The sequence below is a fragment of the Dendropsophus ebraccatus genome, chromosome 5 (genome assembly GCF_027789765.1).
Source record: "Dendropsophus ebraccatus isolate aDenEbr1 chromosome 5, aDenEbr1.pat, whole genome shotgun sequence".
Classification (NCBI taxonomy): Eukaryota; Metazoa; Chordata; class Amphibia; order Anura; family Hylidae; genus Dendropsophus; species Dendropsophus ebraccatus.
The window spans coordinates 70532675-70554852 of record NC_091458.1 but is presented as its reverse complement, the minus strand read 5'-3'; the positions used below and the strand labels follow the sequence as shown (position 1 = coordinate 70554852).

The window sequence follows — 22178 nt, the reverse complement described above, 5'->3', positions numbered from 1 at the left end:
ACAGTGGTGTTAATAAGCCTGTCTATATAGGGCTAGTGATTATGGTAACAGGCTTACCTTTATTCCCACTTTCTTTTCATAGTCTTTTCCAGTACAGAGATATAAGCAGATTTGTGAAAGGTGTTATCTAGGCTTCAAAAACATGGCCGCCCTCAGTTTGGGTGTGGTTTTCCAGCACAGTTGCATTAAAGAGGGTTATCCAGCGCTACAAACACATGGCCACTTTCTTCAACAGACAGCAGCACTCTTGTCTCCAGCTTGGGCGCGGTTTTGCTGCTCAGTTCCATTGAATTGAATGAAGCCTAATTGCAAACCGCACCTGAACTGGAGACAACAGTCGTGTTGTCTCTGAAAGAAAGTGGCCATGGTTTTGTAGCACTGGATAAGCCCTTTAGGGTATAAACCCACACACCGTATATGCAGCGTATTTACTGCTGCGATACGCAGCAAACTCGCAGCAGATTAGATCTAAATAACTGAACACAGCATCAAATCTGTACCAACAAATCTGCTGCGTATTTGTTGCATATCTGCTGCGTATACGGTGTGTGGGTTTATACCCTTAAAGTTATTTGAGCTAAATTGTAACATGACAACCCCTTTAATATGTAAAGTAAGGGTGCCTTTACACAGAGATTTATTTGACAGATTGTTGAAGCCAAAGCCAGGGACAGACGATAAACAGGGAACAGGTCATAAAGGAAAGACTGAGATTTCTCCTCTTTTCAAATCCATTCCTGGCTTTGGCTTAAAAAATCTGTCTGTGTAAAGGCACCCTAAGGCTCCCCAACTCAACAAAAGCTCAGGTACACTAAAATTGGTACAAAGGAGGAGTTTAGACCCTCAATACGGCAAGCAGATTTTGGCTGACATTATTCAGGCATCTTTTTAAAATGTGTCATCTATTGTATCTTTATTTTTTTGTAAGCACTATAAACTTTAATACGTTTGGTCCTTGTATGCTCTAAGAATCCATAGCCTTTGGTTGTAGTGTTTTAACCCTAGAAGTGCCAGTGAGCAGTGTTTTGGGGTCAGTGTATTCTGTCACTTTGTTTGAAAGGTGATGGCAGCATGTTTTGAGGTGTGTGGACTGTGATGAGCTGTTATTTATGCTCAATTTGGCACATAAGTGGAAGGTGAGTGCAAGATTAAGTGAGTGGAAGTAGGTTAACCCCTTACATTGACATGCATGTTATGTGCTGGTAAGTGTGCATGTGACAGAACCTGATTTCTAAAAGATCATAAATCACTACATTACACTTGGGGGATTTCCCTGTATTTTTTTATTTCCCTGCATGAATTGTGAAGTATTAAAGCTGATTCTTACTACACGTTAACTTAATAGATAGCATATTTTTAGACAAACTATCTATTGGATGATTTACCTTATTTCTGTGTATAAACTATATGTTATATTGCGTTTTCCCACTTGCATACAGCTGATACAAGATGTTTTCCACTGGAATAGGATCAGTCCTTTGGGGGAGATGGCTGTTATTTTTGCTGTTACCTGCTCATATTTCACCTTATTACAGGTCAGCACCACAGTGGGATTGTATTACATCAGTAACCCACTATAAGTATTTGTCTTTCAAATGGTTTCTAATCTTTTGTTTTTGACATATCATTTTGTGCAATAAAGTATTCTTCTTATTTGTACTGTTTACTGTGGATGTGCATGTTTTCATAATGTGCTGTTTTCTTTGTTATTCCATTCAAACATAGGCACATATTATCAAATAATCTTTATTCTGCCAATCTTTTCTGAGGCTGCACCTTGACAAAGCCAGTTAGTTTGTTTTCTGCCAAACATTTGAATGATATGCAGTATACAACTCCCATACTTCAAATGCTCATTTCCAGCAATGTCAGTCAACAGGCAGGTTTTCAAGCTTCCTGTGCAAATCAAACATGACATCAATTCTCACTGCTAATGTATAAATTACAAGCTACTAATGTATAAATTTGCACTAGAGCTTAGTGAGAACCTTGGCACATTATAAACTGAGCAAAATAAATAAGCAGGACTTTATTTGAAAAAAGTATATTTATATTTTGCAGTTGGTAAAAGGGCAAACAGTAGGTCATAGCGAGAAATTTACAACATCCTGTCAGACGTGATTAACGTTACCACCCCGAGTACTAATAAAATAACTCAATGCGCATTAAGAATGGCTGTGCATACCCCCAGCCTGGCTCCTTCCCACAGCACAGTAATAATGGATAAGGTAGACTTGTGACTCAATCCTTTGCAACATTTAAAAGACGCAGTGAACACAAAGCATTCTCAATGAGACATTCTGAATGATGAAGAGCAGTTGAAAGCGAACAACTGGTGCAAGGGCATAAAAGACTCGACAACCAGTTGTTGGACACCAGATTGTTTTGAGAAATGTAGACTTCCATTTAAGTGCGCTCCTGGGATGAAGGTTAGAACTGCTTATACTCCATGTCATCTGGAGGATTAACGTCTACTTTCCTTTTTCCCACATCTAACCAGTTTGTGCTAAGGACTGTCCCTCCAGATTCCGTCTGTAAGACAAAGAAGTGTTTCTGCTTAATGTCTGAAGAACACAATTGTTATACACATCACATTTTATGGGGAGGGGGGGGGGGGGAAGCATAGAGAAAATGCACATGCCATCAAAAGAGGGTACTGCACACAGTGTTATGTGGTCACAACCAAAGCATGAAGTAGTTCTCTGTCAATGAAGCCTAGAAGGACTTAAAGGGGTTATTTCAGTGCTACAGAAACATGGCCACTTTTGCACCACTATTGTCTCCAGATTGAGTTTAAAACTCAGTTCCATTGAAGTAAATGAAGCTTAATTGCAAACCACAACTAAACTGGAGACGAGTGGGGCAAAAGTGCCCATGTTTTTGTAGTGCTGGATAACCCCTTAATTCAAGCATATGCTATATGTGTGGTTAAAGACCTCCAAACAGCAGCTTCAGGCATTTCATGGGTGCAGCAATACCTGTTGTGGTGATTTGGACAAAGAATTAGGGATGGTCCGAACCCTCCGAGGTTCGGGTTCGTACGAACCCAAACTCTCGGTAATGACTCCCGCTGTCTGCCCGCTCCGTGGAGCGGGTGGATACAGCGGGAGGACCGCCTGGAAAACTGGGATACAGCCTATGGCTATGGCTGTATCCCAGTTTTCCAGGCGGTCCTCCTGCTGGATCCGTCCGCTGCACGGAGCAGGTAGACAGCGGGAATCATTACCGAGAGTTCGGGTTCGTACAAACCCGAACCGAACTCTGTTCGGACCATCCCTACAAAGAATCCTAGAGGGATAATCAATCTTTAAAAAAAAAAAAAAAAATAACTAAAGATATGGCTATGCAAGTACCGATCCTCTCTTCCATTTTTTGGATGGTTGATGACCAGTGGGCTCAATATAACCCACAAGATTGTACTTGGGGTATGCAGGACTGGGTGAAAAAAAAAAAAAAACATTTAAAAAAACAGCGCCATACCCATCAGTGAGGAGAGTCTAGTAATGCAGTTTGCCAGTAGTAGAAATAAAAGGAATAAGAAATATATTTAAAAAAAAATTCCTCTTCAAATAAAAACTAAAGTTCAATGTTTTTTCATTTTTGCAAAAAAACAAGGAAACAAACATTTGGTATTGTCGTCTGTGCAAATGTCCCATCTATTAAAACACAATGTGGTTGATTCTGCACAGTAAACCACATATGAGGGGGGAAAACAAATATCAGAATTGCGGATTTTTGGTAACCTCATATCCCAGATGATATTTTTCTAATTAAAGGAACTCAAAGTTCTGTGTATCCTAAATTGGTAGTGCCCTCACAAAGCTTCAAAGACAGAAAAATAATGCAGTGGTGCCTTGGATTACGAACATCATAATTTGTTCTGGGATAGTGCTTGTAATTCAAATAACTCCTAAATCAAAGCAAATTTTCCCATAAGAAATCATTGAAATGCAGACAACTGGTTCCACACCTCAAAAATAATGATTTTTTTTCTATTCTGAATAACATGTAAAACAAAAGGAAACAAACATTTAGAAAGCTGGATATGTTATATTAGAAGTTACTGTAAAGTATAGCAATCAGCATGTGGAGTATAATGTATAGTAACTGCATACACCTGATAACACAGCAGCAGTTTGTAGATACAGGAAGAAGCTGCAGATCCACCTTATGCAGTAGCAAAGGACAACAGGCTAGAATAGAGAAGCAGGGCTGCTGTCAGAGGTCTGTGTGGTCACATGACAGCAATGGGTAAGGGGGTGTGTTCAGGATGGGTTAATCAGGAAGTGAGAATCACAGAGCTGTGCAGAAGGACAGTGACAAACTTTTCTATACAGTAGTGTGAATGGCTTAGTGCAGGCACATTATTGCAGCAGTGTGTATAGCTCCTTGATTGTAAAGTGCACTACATTAACACAAAATACTCCAAAATTAGCATTTTTTTTATAATTTTTATTTTTTTTATTTTTTTTTTTACAATTGGTCCTGCAAAAAACACAAGCCATCAAATGTCTCTATTTATAGAAAAATGAAAGGGTTTTTTTGTTTTTGTATATTTTCTATGTTTAGTGACTGTAAATGACAAAAGGGGTAGAATTACTAAAATTGGTACAAAGGAGAAGTTTGGAACCTCAATATGGCAAGCGGATTTTGGCTGCCATTTTTTAGGAACCCTTTTAAAATGACAGAAACATAGGTTTGGCTGCTTTGGCCCCATTAGTGTGCTGTAATTTTTTTTTTCATATATCTCCCTGAGGTGGAAAGTAGTGACATAAATGGTTCCTGTAAGTGTTAAAACAGACTGATTTAGCTAGGTCCTGCTCTCTCACATATACCTCTCACCACGAGAGAAAGAAAAAAGCACACTTCAGTAATTGTACTGTCATGTAACTCAACCTGCATAGTGAGCAATTTTTATTCTGGATAAAAAGGTGTTTTTGTCTAAGTAAATTTTCAGACTCTCAACTTCATGCTGCTAAAATGGAAGCTTTTTTTAAATGGTTATTAGTCACATTCGATTTTCATTAAATAGAGCTAGCAGGTTTTTATTGCACAAAAAGATTATGTTAATTTTCTTTTCTGCATCAGTCATTTTTCAATCCAGAAGCTGGTACAATCGCAGTCCTGGGAAAAACAGTATTTCAAGAACAAAATTCATTTCCGTCTCTTTTTATGAGCCCGGCACATAATTTTACATTATTATTTTGTTTTAATGAAATAGATAGCTACCACAGGATTTCATAGTAAAGAACTTGTACAGGAAGGAAAATTAAATTGGAGGAAGATCATAAAGAAAACATCTATAAATTGCAATCAGTGCACGTAACTTCTGGTAAGCTCAGCGCTCTCCTCTTACTCCTATGTGACTAGAGCTTTATAAATAAAGATAACTAAGAGAATGCCGTCATGCTGCCTGCGCTAAAACAATCATATTACATAGAATGTTCCTGTGACTGCTTAGGGTGGCAACATAAAGCCAGTGTTTTGGAACAACAATCACCTTCCCATTCTTTGCGCATTTGCAAAAAATACAGATTACGGATGCAGTATGGCATAGGTCTCCAAACTGCGGCCCTCCAGCTGTTGCAAAACCACAATTCCCATCATGACGGGATAGCTAAACCTTTAGATTTGGCTGTCCAGGCATGATGTTGGAGTATTACAACAGCTGAAGGACCACAGTTTGCAGACCTATGAACAACGGACATATCTTTTGCGGATTGTGGACATAAATGGTTCTGAAAAACTACTGAAATGTTTGAATGTAGCCTAAGGCTCAGTAGTTTTTCAGGACCACATATTATGTCCGCAATCGTCATTTGTAATTCACCAAACATATGTCCACAGTGCATCCATAATTCATATTTTGTGCAAATCCCCCCCCCCCCCCAAAAAAGGAAGAAGATAATTAAATTAAGGGGAGCTGTAATTTTTGCGGACGTTACAGACATTACTCTAACGTACACAAATTAGACGCTCCCATAGACTTTTATGGATAAATATGGTTGCCACAACTATGGCCAGTAATAGGACTTGTCAGTAAATTTTGTGTCATGGATTACAGATCAGTAAAACAATGGACAGTGTGAGCAGTCCAATTAAAAAACAATGGGCCCTAAATTTGTCCGTAAGTGTGGATCCCCAATTACGGCCAAACTTACAGAACATGTTAATGTAGTCTTAGTAATAGAACATATTCTACAAGGATACTCCTTTAATGCGTTGTCCAAAATAAATAAATAAAAATACACTTAATGTAATGGTCTTCTGCAATCACTGCCATTAGTGGTAGTCTACACCAGTGTTTTTCAACCTTTTCAAGCCAATTACCCCCAAGTAATGAAATACTTCAGCCAAGTACCCCCAAGTACATTATAGATTTTAAACGCTGTCTTAATAAGGCCAAAATCACAGTGCTGCCATAAGCAATGTATAAAGTCTGTGTCAGCTGTATTAGGGCCCATTCACACTGGAACACCACAGAGCGGGGCAGTAAAGCCTGGAGGAGGGGAGTCTGATTTTAGCTCTATGAGGTACACAGGGAGATGCTGTCAGTAAGTGCAGTGAGTTCATTTACTAATACTGTATACTGAATTATTTTACTATAAAGTGGCCAAACATGACGTACCAGTACTTCATGGTGTACCCAAGGGGGTACAGAGAGGGCTATTAGCCGGCAGGGCCCTATTGGCCGCATCCGCTAATTAACCATTTAAGTGCTGCTGTCAAAACGGACAGTGACATTTAAATAAAATTAAAAAGGCATCCCTGGTCGTCTAGTAGTAGATCAGTTTCTCACAATGCAATCACGAGAGGCCCATCTGTTACGCTTCCATGGCCAGGCCTCAGCAATATAATGACACTAGTCCTTTACTAGCAATCTATATTTTGTAGCACTGATAAAAAGTACAGATCATGGCACAAAAAATTACGCCTCAAATAGCCCCATAGACCAAAAAAAAAAGTGTTTAGATAAATAGCAATTTTAAACACATTTAGTTATTGTAAAAGGATTTCAATTTTTTTTTAAAACTGTCAAACAACATTAGAGTCATATAAATTGCCTACTGTTTTAAGCGTACGGACTTGAGGAACATAGATAACATCAGTTTTACCTGTCAGGGCAAATAGTGTAAAGACTGAAACCCCTTCTGATCCAATTAGGTTGTACATAATCTCAATGCGGGTTTGTGAGTGATTGATCCAGAGAAGACGCCCCCTGTGAGTGTCACTGGATGTAACTGCTCTGTAGCCACTTATATAGGAAAGGAGGGAGGGGATACAATTAGGTTATGGGGACGGGGCCCAGCACATATTTTACACAGAGGCCCTTTGCAGTCTGTGCCCATCCAGAGCACTGCAGACACAAAACAATACCATATAACTACAAATATCATACTGTGTTGGAAATCCAATGATATATGGACTCTAATATCAGACATACAAACATATTTTATACTTACAAATGACTTGTTCATGGCACGTTTCACTTCATCAGTGCCGTCTGTGTAAATCTGCTGAAAGAGATGGTTTAGTGCAGCATCCCCCTCCAGTTTTTCATTTTTCTCCTCCTCTTTGATCTCGACAACCAGTTTATCCCAGTTCTTGGTATAATGAGAGGATGATGGGTATTTGTGCATGGATTCTAGAATGCAGACACATTTTTGATTAAAATTCTGACAGATCTTGTGGTAAGTGCTGTAAAAGCTAGGGCAAACAGGAAGGAGGATAAAGTCAACTGTCTTTTATTGCATTTTACAAACTAAAGAGCCCAAGCTTTGTCACATGCAATTCTATTTTCTTTTGTATGTTCAAATTTTCTCAATATTAGACAGTGTATATGCATATATAGCTATTATAGTGAAGACAGTGTGTTATGTTTAACATAGCAATATGTTCTCGGGTACATAAAAAGCAAATAACAGCCAGTGCAACAAATACACCTTGTACGTGAAAAAGAATATAACATACATTAATGCAGGACTGTATTCAGCCAATGTCATGCAGGCTAGAAAGTATACCGGACATTATGCTGCTTTTCTGATAGAAGATCATGTTACCATATGTCCACACCACGTGAGTTCTGTGCACAAGCCCTATTCTGATTTAATTGGGCTGGGTTCACACTGCATTTCTGCAGTCCATTTAATGTATACGTTTTTAAATGGTTACTTTTAACAAACACAAAAACGCTAAAAAAAAAAATCTCGTTTGTGATCGTTTATCGTTAGTAGTTAATCGTTAAAAATCGCTCCGTCTAATAGGATCCTAAGACTCATAACACTAAAACTCACCTAGCATGGACTTATCCGCAGTAACCCACCCTTACAGCAGTGGCAGTGACTGCATGCAGATAGGGAGAAGGAAGCATCTTATAAAGATTACTGTTACAGGTGAACATTACTGGAATGACCACTATGACTGCTATTAGAATGACCACTATGTTGTCTGTACTGTTATGAGTAATCTGATTTTATTAAAAGTTTTCAAAAGAACAGATTATAGAAACAATACAATTGTGCATCTATGGGTATAAAAGAAAGCTGGCCTCCCTGTGCAAGCGGGGATAAGACACAATAATAGAATACAATCGCTGAGGCTACCATCGCCAGACTTCCAGCATTTTAACAGTAGCCCAATAGCCCGCCAAACTGTCCACAAAAAATATGATAGAAAAGAACAAATATAAGGGGGGGGGGGGGGGGTTAGGGTGGGACAGGTTTGTGTGTTTGGGGAAGAAAAACAAAAATTTCATCTGGACAAATTTCTGTTGGCCGAATTTGCTTTCCAATTGCTGATTTGTGTATTTGTCTTGGATAAATAAAAATATGTTTGGGGAAAAAAAAAAAAAAGAACAAATGTTAGAAAAGGAGAGAGTAAAGGGAAAGAAAGCAAAAGCTTAAGCTGTGTCCAAGCTATAGCACGCATGGGCACGATTCATCAGAAGAAATAAAGAAGAAAAAGATCATCAAAGTGCCCTCTCAGTCTAGGGGTGGTAGAGAGCACTGTATGAGGATCCAAAGACCGCCTTGTTGTCTGTACTATTAAAGTGATGGACACAGGTGCATAGCTTGTTATAGTATGTGTATCAGAGCTGTAGTCTTTAACTCTTCTCTATAAATGGATATTACTGTATGTTTGGATTGCAGGAGATTTCTTTCAAGTGTGGAGTTACATTGTACAGGCATCATGGCCTCAGGAACTGTGACCAAACACACAGCTGGCTCTGACCCTGGCCACTGAACCCCCCAGATGCCGCTAACTTACTGACCACAGGACGTAGCTAAATAGACAGGAGGGGGCTCTGCTTCCTTTGTCAACCCATCATAGGGTGCTCAGATGAATCAGAGGCAAACTTAATATCACCTATCTGATATGCAACATAGCTTATATAGTTCTTGAATTCAGTGGTAAAAATAAAGCAGAAAAGGTTGTCTGTCATAACATTTAATGGAAACGAAGACAATAAACTAGAGTCTGTATAACTGAAAGTTGTAAAGGCCTAGACAGAATAGAATACAATATATTAATACAAAAGCACCACAGATGTCTAGGGAAACATACTTCAGATTCATTTAAACAACAAAAACAATAGAAGCAATGTCAGAACATGCAGCTTGGTTTTGCTGAGAGAAACACCATTCCTTCCTAGATGTGCTAAAACAGACACACTTTATTTTCTTCCGATCAGGTCAGATCAATAATTAAAGGGGGTTACCCTGCCTGAAAAAGAGACAAAAAAAAACCTCCTACTCTAAGAATAGGCCAGCAACATTAGGTCGGCAGGGGTTCTAGTCGCACATCCCTGATGATCAGCTGTATAAAGGAGCCCCTTCGCTCTATATTTGAACTTATTACCGTAACACATATTTGCAACATTGTGATTCAGATACCAAAAGAATAGGGCAGAAAACTTGCTTACCTGGTGTGAAATGTTTTAACTGACGCTCAGGCTCACCCTCTAGTTTATCCCATCGGAGAGCTTCAGTCTTCTTCATTTTTATTTCTATCTAAAAAGAGGAATAGAAAAAAAAAAGGTGCGTGTATAGCGGGTAAACAATGGACAATAAGAAACAAAGGATCAGCTGTTCAGAACTTGCAGGTATAATTAACACACATTGCATAGCTGGTTTAAAAAGAGTTATCCAGAATTTTTTTTTTTTTTTTGGGGGGGGGGGGGGGGGGGCAGCTACTTTCTTGCAAAACCAGCACCCCTCTTCCTAGGTTGTGTGTGGTATTACAATTCAACTCCATTCACTTCAATGGAAGTGAGCTGCAAAACCCATACTCAAATTGAGGCAAGATGTGCTGCTGTTTTTGCAAGCCTGGATAACCATCCAAATCAGAGCTGACAGAGCAGGCTATTTAGTCATAAAATTATAGCAAGAACAATAGCGGAATACCACAAAACAGAGCTGTAAAAAAGTCATTCCAGAATTATTACTGCATAGTGAATACAAGGATTCATGAAAAAAAGAGGCCCTGAGGCTTCTCCCAAAGTTTAGATCTGCTGATTTTTACAGCGCATTTCCAGTTCCAAGAGTTAAAGAGATGAGTAACAAAAAGAAAAAAAAATAGAAAACCCTCTTCTTGCCGAAATGGCTCTTATTTAACAGTTTGTCAAAGGAAACCGACAAGAAGAGTGCAAATGAATAAGTGGGACACAATCATTTTCCAATGCACTGACACTGCTTGAGACGCAGGCCTTAGACGCTGACAAGAATAAATGACTCTTGTGCCATTAGCTCATAACAAGACAGTACAGCTACAGTATGAACCCAACACAGACAGAAAAAACATGCATAAAAAGAGTGTCTGTTGTAGTGTTAATGAAAATGTGTGCCAAAAAATGTATGGCTGCATTCATTATGTATTTTATATACTTTTAGGCTACTTTTAAGTTGCGTTTTTCAAGTTTCTACTTGCTGCATTTAAAGGGGATCTGTCAGCACCTAGGCTGGTCCCGAGGTGCTGACAGTGTAATGAAGGTGTATGTTCCTTACCTTGTGTGGTACCATTCTTGTAGCCATCGGTGCAGCAGATTTTTCACATTCTTGCCTGCAACTTTGCATCCAAGTGTCAAAGAGGAGTAGTGGTGAGGCGTTTTTGCCACACTTCGGCACTCACCACCACCAATTCCTCCAACCTGTTTGCTGCCCCGGCCTCCTGATGACGTAGCTGGCAGGGGCCGCACACCGACTTGCCAGTTTGCGCAAATGCGCCCTGGATCTGTCGAGTCCTGCACGCTACTATGCTGACTGCCTGAAGCCAGTGCCCACAGTTGCACCGCTCATCCATGCTACAGCACATGAGCGATTCTGAACGCAGGAGTGCTACAGACTAGGGATGGTCCGAACCTGCCGAGGTTCGGGTTCGTATAGACCCCCTTCCCGCTTCGCAGATTCCCGCTGTCCGCCCGCTCCGTGGAGCAGGCGGATACAGCGGGAGGAACGCCTGGAAAACTGGGATACAGCCTATGGCTATATCCCAGTTTTCCAGGCGGTCCTCCTGCTGGATCCGCCAGCTCCACGGAGTGGGCACACAGCGGGCATCATTACCGAGGGTTCGGGTTCATACGAACCTGGACTCGGTTCGGACCATCCCTACTCAGGACCCGACAGATGCAAACTGGCAAACAGGCCCTTGGCAGCAACGTCACCAGGAGAGGACGGGGCAGCTAACAAGGAGGAGGAAGTGGTGGTGAAGCATGCCGAAGTGCGGCACAAACGCCTCACCACTACTCCTCTTTGACACTTGGATGCAAAGTTACAGGCAAGAATGTGAAAAATCTGCTGCACCGATGGCTACAAGAAAGGTACCACACACAATAAGGGACATACGCCTTCACTACACTGTCAGCACCTCGGGACCAGCCCAGGTGCTGACAGATTCCCTTTAAGAGACACATCCAAAGGCCTCTATTCACTTAGTCAGTATTTAGCATTATACTTTACTTTTGCTGTACAGAATTGCAGTTTTCGGTTTTATTTTATAAGGCCCCAAAATGTAAAAAATAAAAAATAAATATGGGCCAATGTCAGACTATTGCCGCTGTACAGTCTCCTGACATATACCTGTGATAGATATGTGAAAAGACCCTGCACTGTAGGTAGATGTCTTTAATCTTGCTTTATGTACAACAACATCCCAGTTTACACCCCGATTTCCATCTTTATTTTTCAGGAGCTGTTACTTTTTATTTTTCCATTAACACAGCCATATGAGGGCATGTTGTTCTGCAGGATCCGTTGTATTTTTTTTTTAATAGGATGGGAAAAAAAAATATATATACACAATTTTGTAAATGTGGACCAAAATCTGTAACTGGTACAGTCTAGGTCAGAGAGGCAAGGAACATGCGCTTGGTTTAGAAAGTCACACCAACTGGAAGCTGTATAATCTGAGATACGGAGCCCAGACCAGCAGGTTTTCTGTCTTGTTACATGCAACTAGCAGGAGCACGGTCTGTATAAAGCGTGAGGGATATGCACCCCCGATCTATGACACATAACTTCTACCCATTAGCTCACATCATTGAGTATAAGGGAAACAGTTTTCTGCCCATACACGAGGAGTCCACATTTCTATTCAGATCAGTCTCCCTTTCACAAACATCTGACATTTTAATCTGCCAAAGGAAAGCATGTGTATTTTTCTGGGCAAATTATACTTAACGTGTGCAAGAAACCCTCTGCTAAAGACACATTCAGAAGAGCAGTTTCCTGTTTTGGTGCTGGAGAACTATGAATGGCACATACACAGGATTGTTATCTAGAACCGACAGCACCTAGGGAGCCCTGCAGACCTTCCAACAAGCAGGCTTTTGTAGAAAGTATAGCTAACACCAGCACACAAGCAAGAAGCGGACTGTACCTGACTGTCTCCATGTAAAATCACTCAAGTGAATGTCATATCTACCTAGTCCAGCCCCAGTTACATCAATACTGTTCTTCTGTTTTGTATCATTGACTGCAATCTAAGACAACAACTTACCAGGGGCTACTTTATTAAGCCATCACAATGCAAGGTGATCATTACCAAGACAGATCAAGACAAACGATCTAAATTTCAGTAGTGAAATTATTATTAAAAAAAATATATTTATAATATATTTATCTATTATTATTATTATTATTATTACTAAAAAAATAATCTACTCCTCCTCCTGTATTGAAGAAACATGTGTCTTGTAATATATCATCTTAGGGGAAAATGTTCCTCTTTCTTTGCAAGTTCTCTAAACCACAGCTAGAAAAAAAAGAGTAAATGGTACATGAGCAAGAGGGGGATGCAGCTGCAGTTTGCCCCCCACCCCACTGTGAGAATGCACGGCGTGAGTGGGGAATATAAGCAATGATGGAAACATCTGAGCTAAAGGCACAAAAGGAGTCCATTCACGTAGGAAAGTTAGAGAGAGAATGTACATTTACTGAATCAAAAACTGCTGGTGGCACTAAATCAATACATGGTATCATACTCTTGGATGATGTCTGTGACATTAGTCATATTCTTGAGGCTCTGCCTTGCACAAATTTAAGGTGGGGAAAAAAAAAAATCACTTTTGTAGTTTCAGGTTATTATGTGCACAAAATGGTTTTATACTACAGCTTGTCTAACAGAATGAGTGAAAGATGCCCAAAATGTAATATACTTCAAATAATAAAGAACGAACATGCAAACTGTGACTCCTAAGTCATCCCTGTCTGGCCGTGTCATGGTGGCAATATACTGCACTTGGATTGGACAAAACAAGTAAACATGAAGAAGATAAAGAGAACACTGTTCCCTATGAAATTCAGTCAGCTGCCAACATACAACTACATATTGAGAGTAACAAGTGGGAGTCGTGCGGCAGCAGAGAATTACAGCTAATGAATTAATCTTTATTTTCTGGTAACTGCTTTAAATTTTCAATAGACTTATAATAAATCATTCCCGCGGAATCTGTTCTGTACTGGGAACAATATTAATCAGTCCATTAGGATTTCTTTATGGGTGTTAGTTGCAACTTGACATACATTAAAATACCACTAGAAAGAAAAGAGTGAGTAGCAGTATAATAATGCAACATGGAATCCAAAAGAAAGTCGCTCTACACACTCTTCTGGATTTTCCAATATACAGAGTTTGGTTTTCCAGTTAAAAAAAACAAACAAAAACAAAGAGGTAAAAGGATTTTCTAAGATCACAAAAATAATGGCCTTTAGGATAGGCCACCTATATCAGATGGGAAAGGGGTCAACTTTCAGCACCCCCCCAGCAATTTTTATCATAAATTTAATCATAATTATAAGTAATATATCCAGGGCTTAAAATACTAAATGGCACAAATCTTCAAACATGATCAGGTTTTATTTAAGGAGAACTATCAACAGGTAAGACACATCTAACCTGCTGATAGTGCTGTATTACACATGGGATGCTGAGGATGAAGGTATGTCTCTTACAGTCATCCTCTGCGCAGTTCCAGTGCAATTTTAGTGTAGTGCTCTGTTTGGTAAGGCCCTCAGAGCACAAATCCGCCACGGCCAGCCACCCATTTCTAATGGTTGTCAGTGGGCACTTACCAGACAGAGCACTACAATAAAACTGCACAGGAACAACGTGCCTTCATCCTCAGTGCCCTGTGCACAACAGGGAGCTATCAGCAGGTTAGATTCATATAACCTGCTAATAGATCCCCTTTAAGCCACAGAGGTTCATTGCACCCTACTAAACAAGGTGTTTGGTAGGGGTTTGACACTACTATTCAAATTTATAGTCCTATTTTTCTGAATCATTCCCTTGACAAGCAGCCACTTTGATTATTCAATTCACAGAACACACACTGCTGTAAATGTGACTCTTCCAGACACCTGACACAGAGGCCAAGCTGCCATTCTTGGAATCAGCACTGCTAATGTAGTGATAAGACAGACACCATACCAATGAAGTGACAGGGAGCTAAACTACTCAAAGACCTAACCTGACCTATTCATCCATACTGCCAGGGCTACTTTACTTAACATCTCATGCCCTTGTAATAGTGCCTAAACACCAAGCAGCATAAATGCCACCAATAATCCACAGAAATCATTCCTCAACCACCTAAATTTATTAGGCTGTCCAGGTTTGAAAAACATGGATGATATATTCTAAAGATAGGGCCACATCTGTCTACAGGTTCTATGTGGTACTGCAGCTCAGCTTCATTCCCTTAGGCTGCATTCCCACATTCTGTGTTCCTGACGGAACACGGATGTCGAATGCATGTACCAGAGTCCCCCCGCGCCCGGACAGCATCTGTAATTAGATGAACTGTATTCATAAGCGCTGCATTGTAATAAAGCAGCCGTGCTGTGCTGTTACTACAGCACGGCGCTTATGAATACAGTTTCCCCGCTCCCAGCATCTAATTACAGATGCTGTCCGGGCGCGGGGGGGACTCAGGCACATGCATTCCACGTCCGCGTTCTGCCAGGAACACGGAATGTGGGAATGCAGCCTCAAGGAGAGTTCAGCAGCAATGCATGCTGTGGACAGGAGTGGTACAATTTTAAGTAGAAAGCTATCTTTATGCTGTTCATACCATGGTAAAACTGACATGTTATCTATGTTAAATAATAAACAAGTAAATGCTTACCTGCCCCGGCTTCTGTCTCCTGGTCCGGCCTCATCCAATCAGTGCACTGCCTCAATGCAGCCAGTCAGTGAACAGGGACCAGGAGACTGAAGCAGTGTGACAAGGGAGCGCAGCCAAGCAAGCATTTGCCTTTTGTCATTTTTACCAGCCCGGCAACTCACTACATTCTCACAGAGGAATGAAAATCTGCCGCAAGAATGCAGTGCCATACACTGTAATTGTACTGAGTATTGCAGCAGATTTCACTGTGAAACTTGCAGCATGAAATCAGCTGGGAATGCGGTAGGTGTGAATGCATCCTTAATTTTGTTTTACGATTTAAAAAATGAAACATTTTTACAAAAACTAAACATGTTTAAAATAGTTTTTTTGTTTTTTTTTTAATTCGCAACCTGTTTAAACAACAAATTCACCGGTCAAGGCTTCATAACCATATGAATAGGGACTATATTGCTTATATTTTCCATAATTTAATCATCTTTTCTATATAAAAACATGCCTACAATTGAGTTCCCTAGTAAAGCTAAATTTGTTAGGAGTATTATATTGAGGTTTCTATTTTTCTCTGTTGAATAAGAAAACAAAGAAGTAAAAAAAAACCAACAGCACTATACTCTAAAACCATAAAAATATCTGTTGTATTAGAATGAAGCTTTCCAAGAAGACATGAGGCAGAAATTACCCTGGTTGCAAAGACATAAACCAATGAAGGTGAATGAATACTGACACTAAATGTACATTATAAATAATATTAAAGCTGCAACTGGTCCTCCAGCAGACAAAGATTATTCTTCATATAAAGGCATCCTATTCAAAGGGCTGCATATTCAGTTGTTTTTCTCCCTAGTTTTACATCTTTAAAAAAAAAAAAAAAAAAGGCAAACATAGAGTTGATCTTTTCTTAACATGAATAATATATGATGGGGGGGCATTAAGATAACCTTTGGGAATCATAATAGCCTGTTGCCATTCAGATCGGCATGTTGAGATGCAAACTCTTCCGATGTAAGCCCAACTTACCTATTACCACCCTTAATAAACCTCAACCAGAAACAAAGCTCAAGGAAGACACAGGGGGAGAGTTATCAAAACTTAAATAAAGCCCGGCCTACATACACCCCACCGGATTTACTATGAGGTCCACGCCTCTTAGTAAATCCGGCATGATTATTTGCCAGTAGTCTTTAACCGCATCTATCAAGAAAGACTTGTGGAGACTGCTAAGAATGCAGGACTTGGCTGGTATAACCTTGGGGTGGAAGGAGCAAACCAGATGCCCAGCTGACAGACATCAAGACATGCTGAAGAGAAGACTTTTGACAGGAAAGTCAAAAGTTACTAATGGCAGTATGTCTCACTGCTGAGACCCTCAGTGATCAGAAAATATAGCCAGGAGCGAGAACACAGCAGCAGAGCTCTCCACTCCCCAATCAGCCACCAATTCCAACAATGTAGCCTCAGACTTACATTGTCAGAATCAGCCAATCAGGAGATACAGGCAGGGAATGAATCACACAGCTGCCGCACTTTCCCCTCTGCTATATCTCCTAACCACAGAGGATCTCAGCAGTGAGACACGCTGTGATCAATAACTTTTGATGTGCCTGGTGAAATACATGTCAAAAGTTATTTTTACTGACAGTGATAAAAAGTGAACTGCTTCTTTAAGTTCTTTTGTGAGACATTCAGAATTTATTTTTTTCGCCCCCCCGGGTAGCCGCTGTCATGTATACTTACAGAAGATGATCGGTGTCCCGTTCCCGTCGGTCAGTTCCGTCCAGCGGTTCCGTTCACATCGGGCGCGCGCTCACTTCCGCCGGCTGCTGCGAGTCCTCTTCTCTGCCCAGTGATTATATGCCGGAAGTCACTCGCTTCCATGCATTCTCTATGGAAGCGCGTGACTTCCGCCGTTCAAATGACAAGGGAGAGAAGAGGAGTCACAGCGCCGGCGGAAGTGAGCGCGCGCCCGATGTGAACGGCACCGCGGGACGGAACTGACCGACGGGAACGGGACACCGATCATCTTCTGTAAGTATACTTGACAGCGGCTACCCGGGGGGGGGGGGGGGGGGGGGTGAACTGCTTCTTTAAGGCCTACTAGGGCAAAAAATAGGTCAAATAAATAATTAGGGGATGACTTAAACATTCATAAATAATATGAATACTATAAAAATTTGCCAACTATGTAAAACATCAACAAGTCACAGTAGATCCATTTGCAGGTTTTCCACTGTGGATTGTAGTGTAGAATATGCAAATTTGCAAAAAATTACTACTGTGAGTGACAGAAGCCTTGGGGCCCTCTCACACAGGCCGATTAAAGGCAAAAAGCGTTCCTAGAAATGCTGGTTGTATCAGCGATCAGCTGGAAAAAAAAAAAAAAAACACTTGACGGACGATCTCATTTTTTGTGCAGCTCTTAAAATCACTGTGTACACGAGACGTGTGGCCAATAACAACATATTTAATTGGGAGCACAAAGGATTGTAGCTCCGCCTCTTGATCAATTGTGCGCTGTAAAGGTGCCGCAAATAAGTGCTGATCGACGCATCCCAGCACAAATATGTAAAAAGGCATAATTCACACTAATTATACTCCATGTGTGAACATAGCCTTCGATAACAAATGGAACAATGGTACACATGCACGATCCTCCTTCTCAGTTATAACAGGGTTCTCAGGGCCCAGTTCCCAAGATCAAAGGGCCCTCATGTTCAGCTACTTAAAGGAGATACATTTCTATGCTGGGTTCACACTATGTATATTTCAGGCAGTATTTGGTCCTCATATTGCAACCAAAACCAGGAGTGGATTGAAAACACAGAAAGGCTCTGTCCACACAATGATGAAATTGAGTGGATGGCCGCCATATAACAGCCGTTGTTCTAAAATAACAGCAAATATTTGCCACTAAATGACGGCCATCCACTCAATTACAACATTATGTGAACAGAGCCTTTCTGTGTATTCAATCCACTCCTGGTTTTGGTTGCTGTGAGGACCTGACATGAGGACCAAATACTGCCTGAAATATACGTAGTGTGAACATAGCCTAAAGGGGTTATCCAGTGCTACAAAAACATGGCCACTTTCTTTCAGAGACAACACGACTCTTGTCTCCAGTTCAGGTGCGGTTTGCAATTAAGCTCCATTCACTTCAATAAAACTGAGCAGCAATACCATGTTTTTGTAGCGCTGGATAACCCCTAATATTATGTGTAACTCCTTTAATCTGACCAGTTATAAGCCAGAAGTGTTGACCATCATCTGGCTCTGCTCCTGTTTCTTGTGTTAATTCTAGCTGCAACAAGTGCCAGACTGAGGAGAAAGCAGATTGTGAGACTCGGCGATGGCTGTACAGATGTATACACAGTCTGGAGATATATGTATTGATCTAGAACTGCCTGGAAAGGTGCCGACAGACAGGATATATGTAATTTACCGAGTGAACAGTGAAATCTGCTATAAATCCAAAGATGCAAATCTATATTCAATTAAACCTAAACAAAAGTATAATCAGGTTATAAAGGAGATGTCGCCTGCCTGGAAACCTAAGTCCCAGAGCAAGCACGTGACTGCGGTTCTTTGACTGGGGTTTGTGTAGAAGGTTCGGCTCCCTGCTCTCTGTAAACAGACTGTCGGCTGTCACACAAGGGCACCGGAGCTAATTGGTATTCTTCCTCTTTGTTTAAGCCATCAATCTCATAAAGTGTTCCATTTGCATACATTCATATTTGCAGACACAAGTTCTATGAGGAATGCCCCACCTAAAGCCCACGATGCATGCAGGCCACCACATATTCTGACTAATTAGAAACTACTGTGCCCTAAACTCATTAGTTATGCCAGCCAGCCTGCGCTTCTGTCACATGGAGCAAGCAATTACGGCTCGTGTTCCCCGAACATCAGAGCTTTATTTACTGCCAGCCAGAAGAATGGATATTCTCACACACAAAATTCCTTTCATCGGCCACATTTTCAATAGCGTTCGGTTTCTATCTCTGTTATGCCGAGAATGCTAATGCCTTAAAGGCATAAGATCTGTCTACTACTGAATATTTTTTCATAAAACCGACCTTCACTGAATACAAAATTCCATCTATTTTCTATTTTATTGTGTCATTTCCTAAGAACTATGTTTTTAACCTGAAGCATTTCAAGCTTCCTCAAGCAGATTAAAATGAACCATTCCTAGGGGAGGATGCCTTAGCCTATATTTTCATGTGTTAAAAAGAGGGGGAAAAAAACATATACAGGGAGATCTAAGCAGCAAAATAAGGTTTAATGTGACATTTTACAATTTCCATGTTGCTATGAGTCATTTCAATTTATACCAGAATCCAGAAATAAATATGACTAAACAAGAACCAGCCTTCTTTTTTTCCTCCATGTCAAAAACTTTTATTTTTTGTTGGATAAGCAGAGCTACACATATATCAGTACAACAGATCATGCCGAGACGCAGTAAAGTAAGGCTGTGGTATGGACAAACTATGAGGATTATGTAATGAATTACATGACTAGCAATAATGGGCAGGATATCACCTAGCTGCTATGTGACTATGTATTTATATAGGCCAACTCATTCACACAGGACACAAAACAGGTCAGTTGTGGGAAACCTGAGCTCAATTTTATAGTTATGTATATTGCGAAATAATAAATATAGTTTATCTTCCAAGTTTGTAGTGTAAGTTTTTGCAGTTTTTATTAGGCCCAATGTATACCACTTTATGGCATTATACAGGGTCCCTAAAGGCTCTGCCCCCATATGCTGCCCCTGTACTGCACTGTATTAAAGTGATCTCCCCTAAAAATAATGCTTATGAGGCAGGATAACATCATAATACAGATCTATATAGTGAATGTAGTCATACTGAATTCTACAGAAAAAAGAACATCTGCACACGGTCAGAGGCATACAGAGGTCAGACCTGCTCTATATACTATGAAATATGATTGATCTTCATTTATACAATTTCTTTATATAATCATTAAGCTGGCCCTAAGCCCAAGGATAAAGAGAAAATATGTATAAGATCAGAGTTTCTTTGTAACTGTGCCCCCACCAAGCGTACCAGGGTGATCAGCCATAAAACAGACATTCACACCCCTTCTTTTCAAGGTAACTGATCTGTTACTTCCATCGAACAAGATCAGCACCAGCAAACTCACAAACTTTTAGATGGTCCAATATGTGGTTGTCTAGTTCTGCAAACAAAAACGCTAATCAGAGAGATCAATGCTCGCTTGCAGTGCCTTTACAAGGCACAAACACAATCAATGTATCGGCCGTGCGGCTATATTAATCCATAGTTTTCATCCGCACATGTCCTGTTCACACAGAGACATGTGCAGCCAATAACTATGATTTTTACGGCCGCATAAAAGATCATATCAGCTGATTAAAAAAAAAAAAGCACTGCTAAATCTGTTGGCGCTATACAAATAAATATTATTATTATTATTATTGAGTGGATGACCACTTGCTCGTCGGCTGATCTATAGCCCTTTTACGTGGGCCAATTATCGGCTAATTAAGAATTCCTAGGAACATACATAATACATTCCAGAATGGCCAACATTTTAGGACAGAGATTTTGCTTGCCATAATATACATTTTTATGTGTAGATTTGTTTTAAAAAAAGATTTTACCACAGTTTACCAATTACTACAACAAAATTAGCCCCAAAACAAACATTTACGACGATGTAGCACTAACAACTGATCTCTCAGGCCAAATGGGTTTGGGTATATTGTCAAACTTTGTGTCAAAGTAAATCCAGTTGAATTCAAGGGAACCAATAATAATTTAATGTCCATGAGGCCTATATGCCATTTGCTTTCAGAGGGAATAAGGATCAGACTGTCACCCCCAAAACACACCCTAAAGTTAAAGCGGTACTATCCCAATGAACCTGCTGATATGCCCCAGAAGATCTTTACCTGATGACTGCACAGCTGGTAATGAAACCTCTCTTCTCCCCTTCATTCTTACGATATTTGCTAATTGCCCCTATGCTAATGAGGGGCTTAGGAGCATTTGGGGAGTCACCCAGAGCACCAGCTAGGCCCACCCAGACCGCCCCCTCTCATGCTGCTCACTATGCATAAATATGCATAGTGGGGGGTTTTGGAGCAACCCCCTCCCGGTACTGCCTAGCCCACCCCCTCCCATGCCAAACACTATGTGGCAAAAGAGGGGGCAGGCCTAGGGAGTTGCTAAATCTAAATTTTTTATCTTTCTATGTACTTGCATGCCTTTGCTATAAGGCCACAAGAAGCAGTCAAAGTAGTCCTCTCCACTGTTTTTTTCAGCCAAGGCCTAGCTTACACATATCTGGCGGCGTTTCCCTCCGGTACAGGAGAGAAGCACCGGAGGGAAACGCATCTCTGAACTGATCCCATTGTTTTCAATGGGACAGTTCGGATGATCCGTTCTACAACTGATGCCGCCGGACCACCGGACTGACCGTACGGGAGAATGCAGTATGCAGCATTCCGACGTACGGCCGTATAAGGCACCGCATCCACTAAAGTCTATGGAGCGCTAGA

At 40.6% G+C, this 22178-nt stretch overlaps 1 protein-coding gene across 3 annotated transcripts in view; it reads right to left on the bottom strand.

Moving 5' to 3' along the window:
* Positions 1-2028: 2028 nt before the first annotated feature.
* SUGT1 (SGT1 homolog, MIS12 kinetochore complex assembly cochaperone) overlaps positions 2029-22178 on the bottom strand; it is a 104405-nt gene continuing 84255 nt past the window's right edge. For all 3 annotated transcript variants that reach the window (XM_069970585.1, XM_069970584.1, XM_069970583.1), the window contains exons 12-14: positions 9923-10010; positions 7464-7645; positions 2029-2532 (exon numbers count right to left, since the gene is read on the bottom strand). In XM_069970585.1, the coding sequence (XP_069826686.1) occupies positions 2431-2532; positions 7464-7645; positions 9923-10010 (372 nt within the window). In that variant the 3' untranslated portion in view covers positions 2029-2430. The remainder of the gene's footprint in view (positions 2533-7463; positions 7646-9922; positions 10011-22178) is intronic.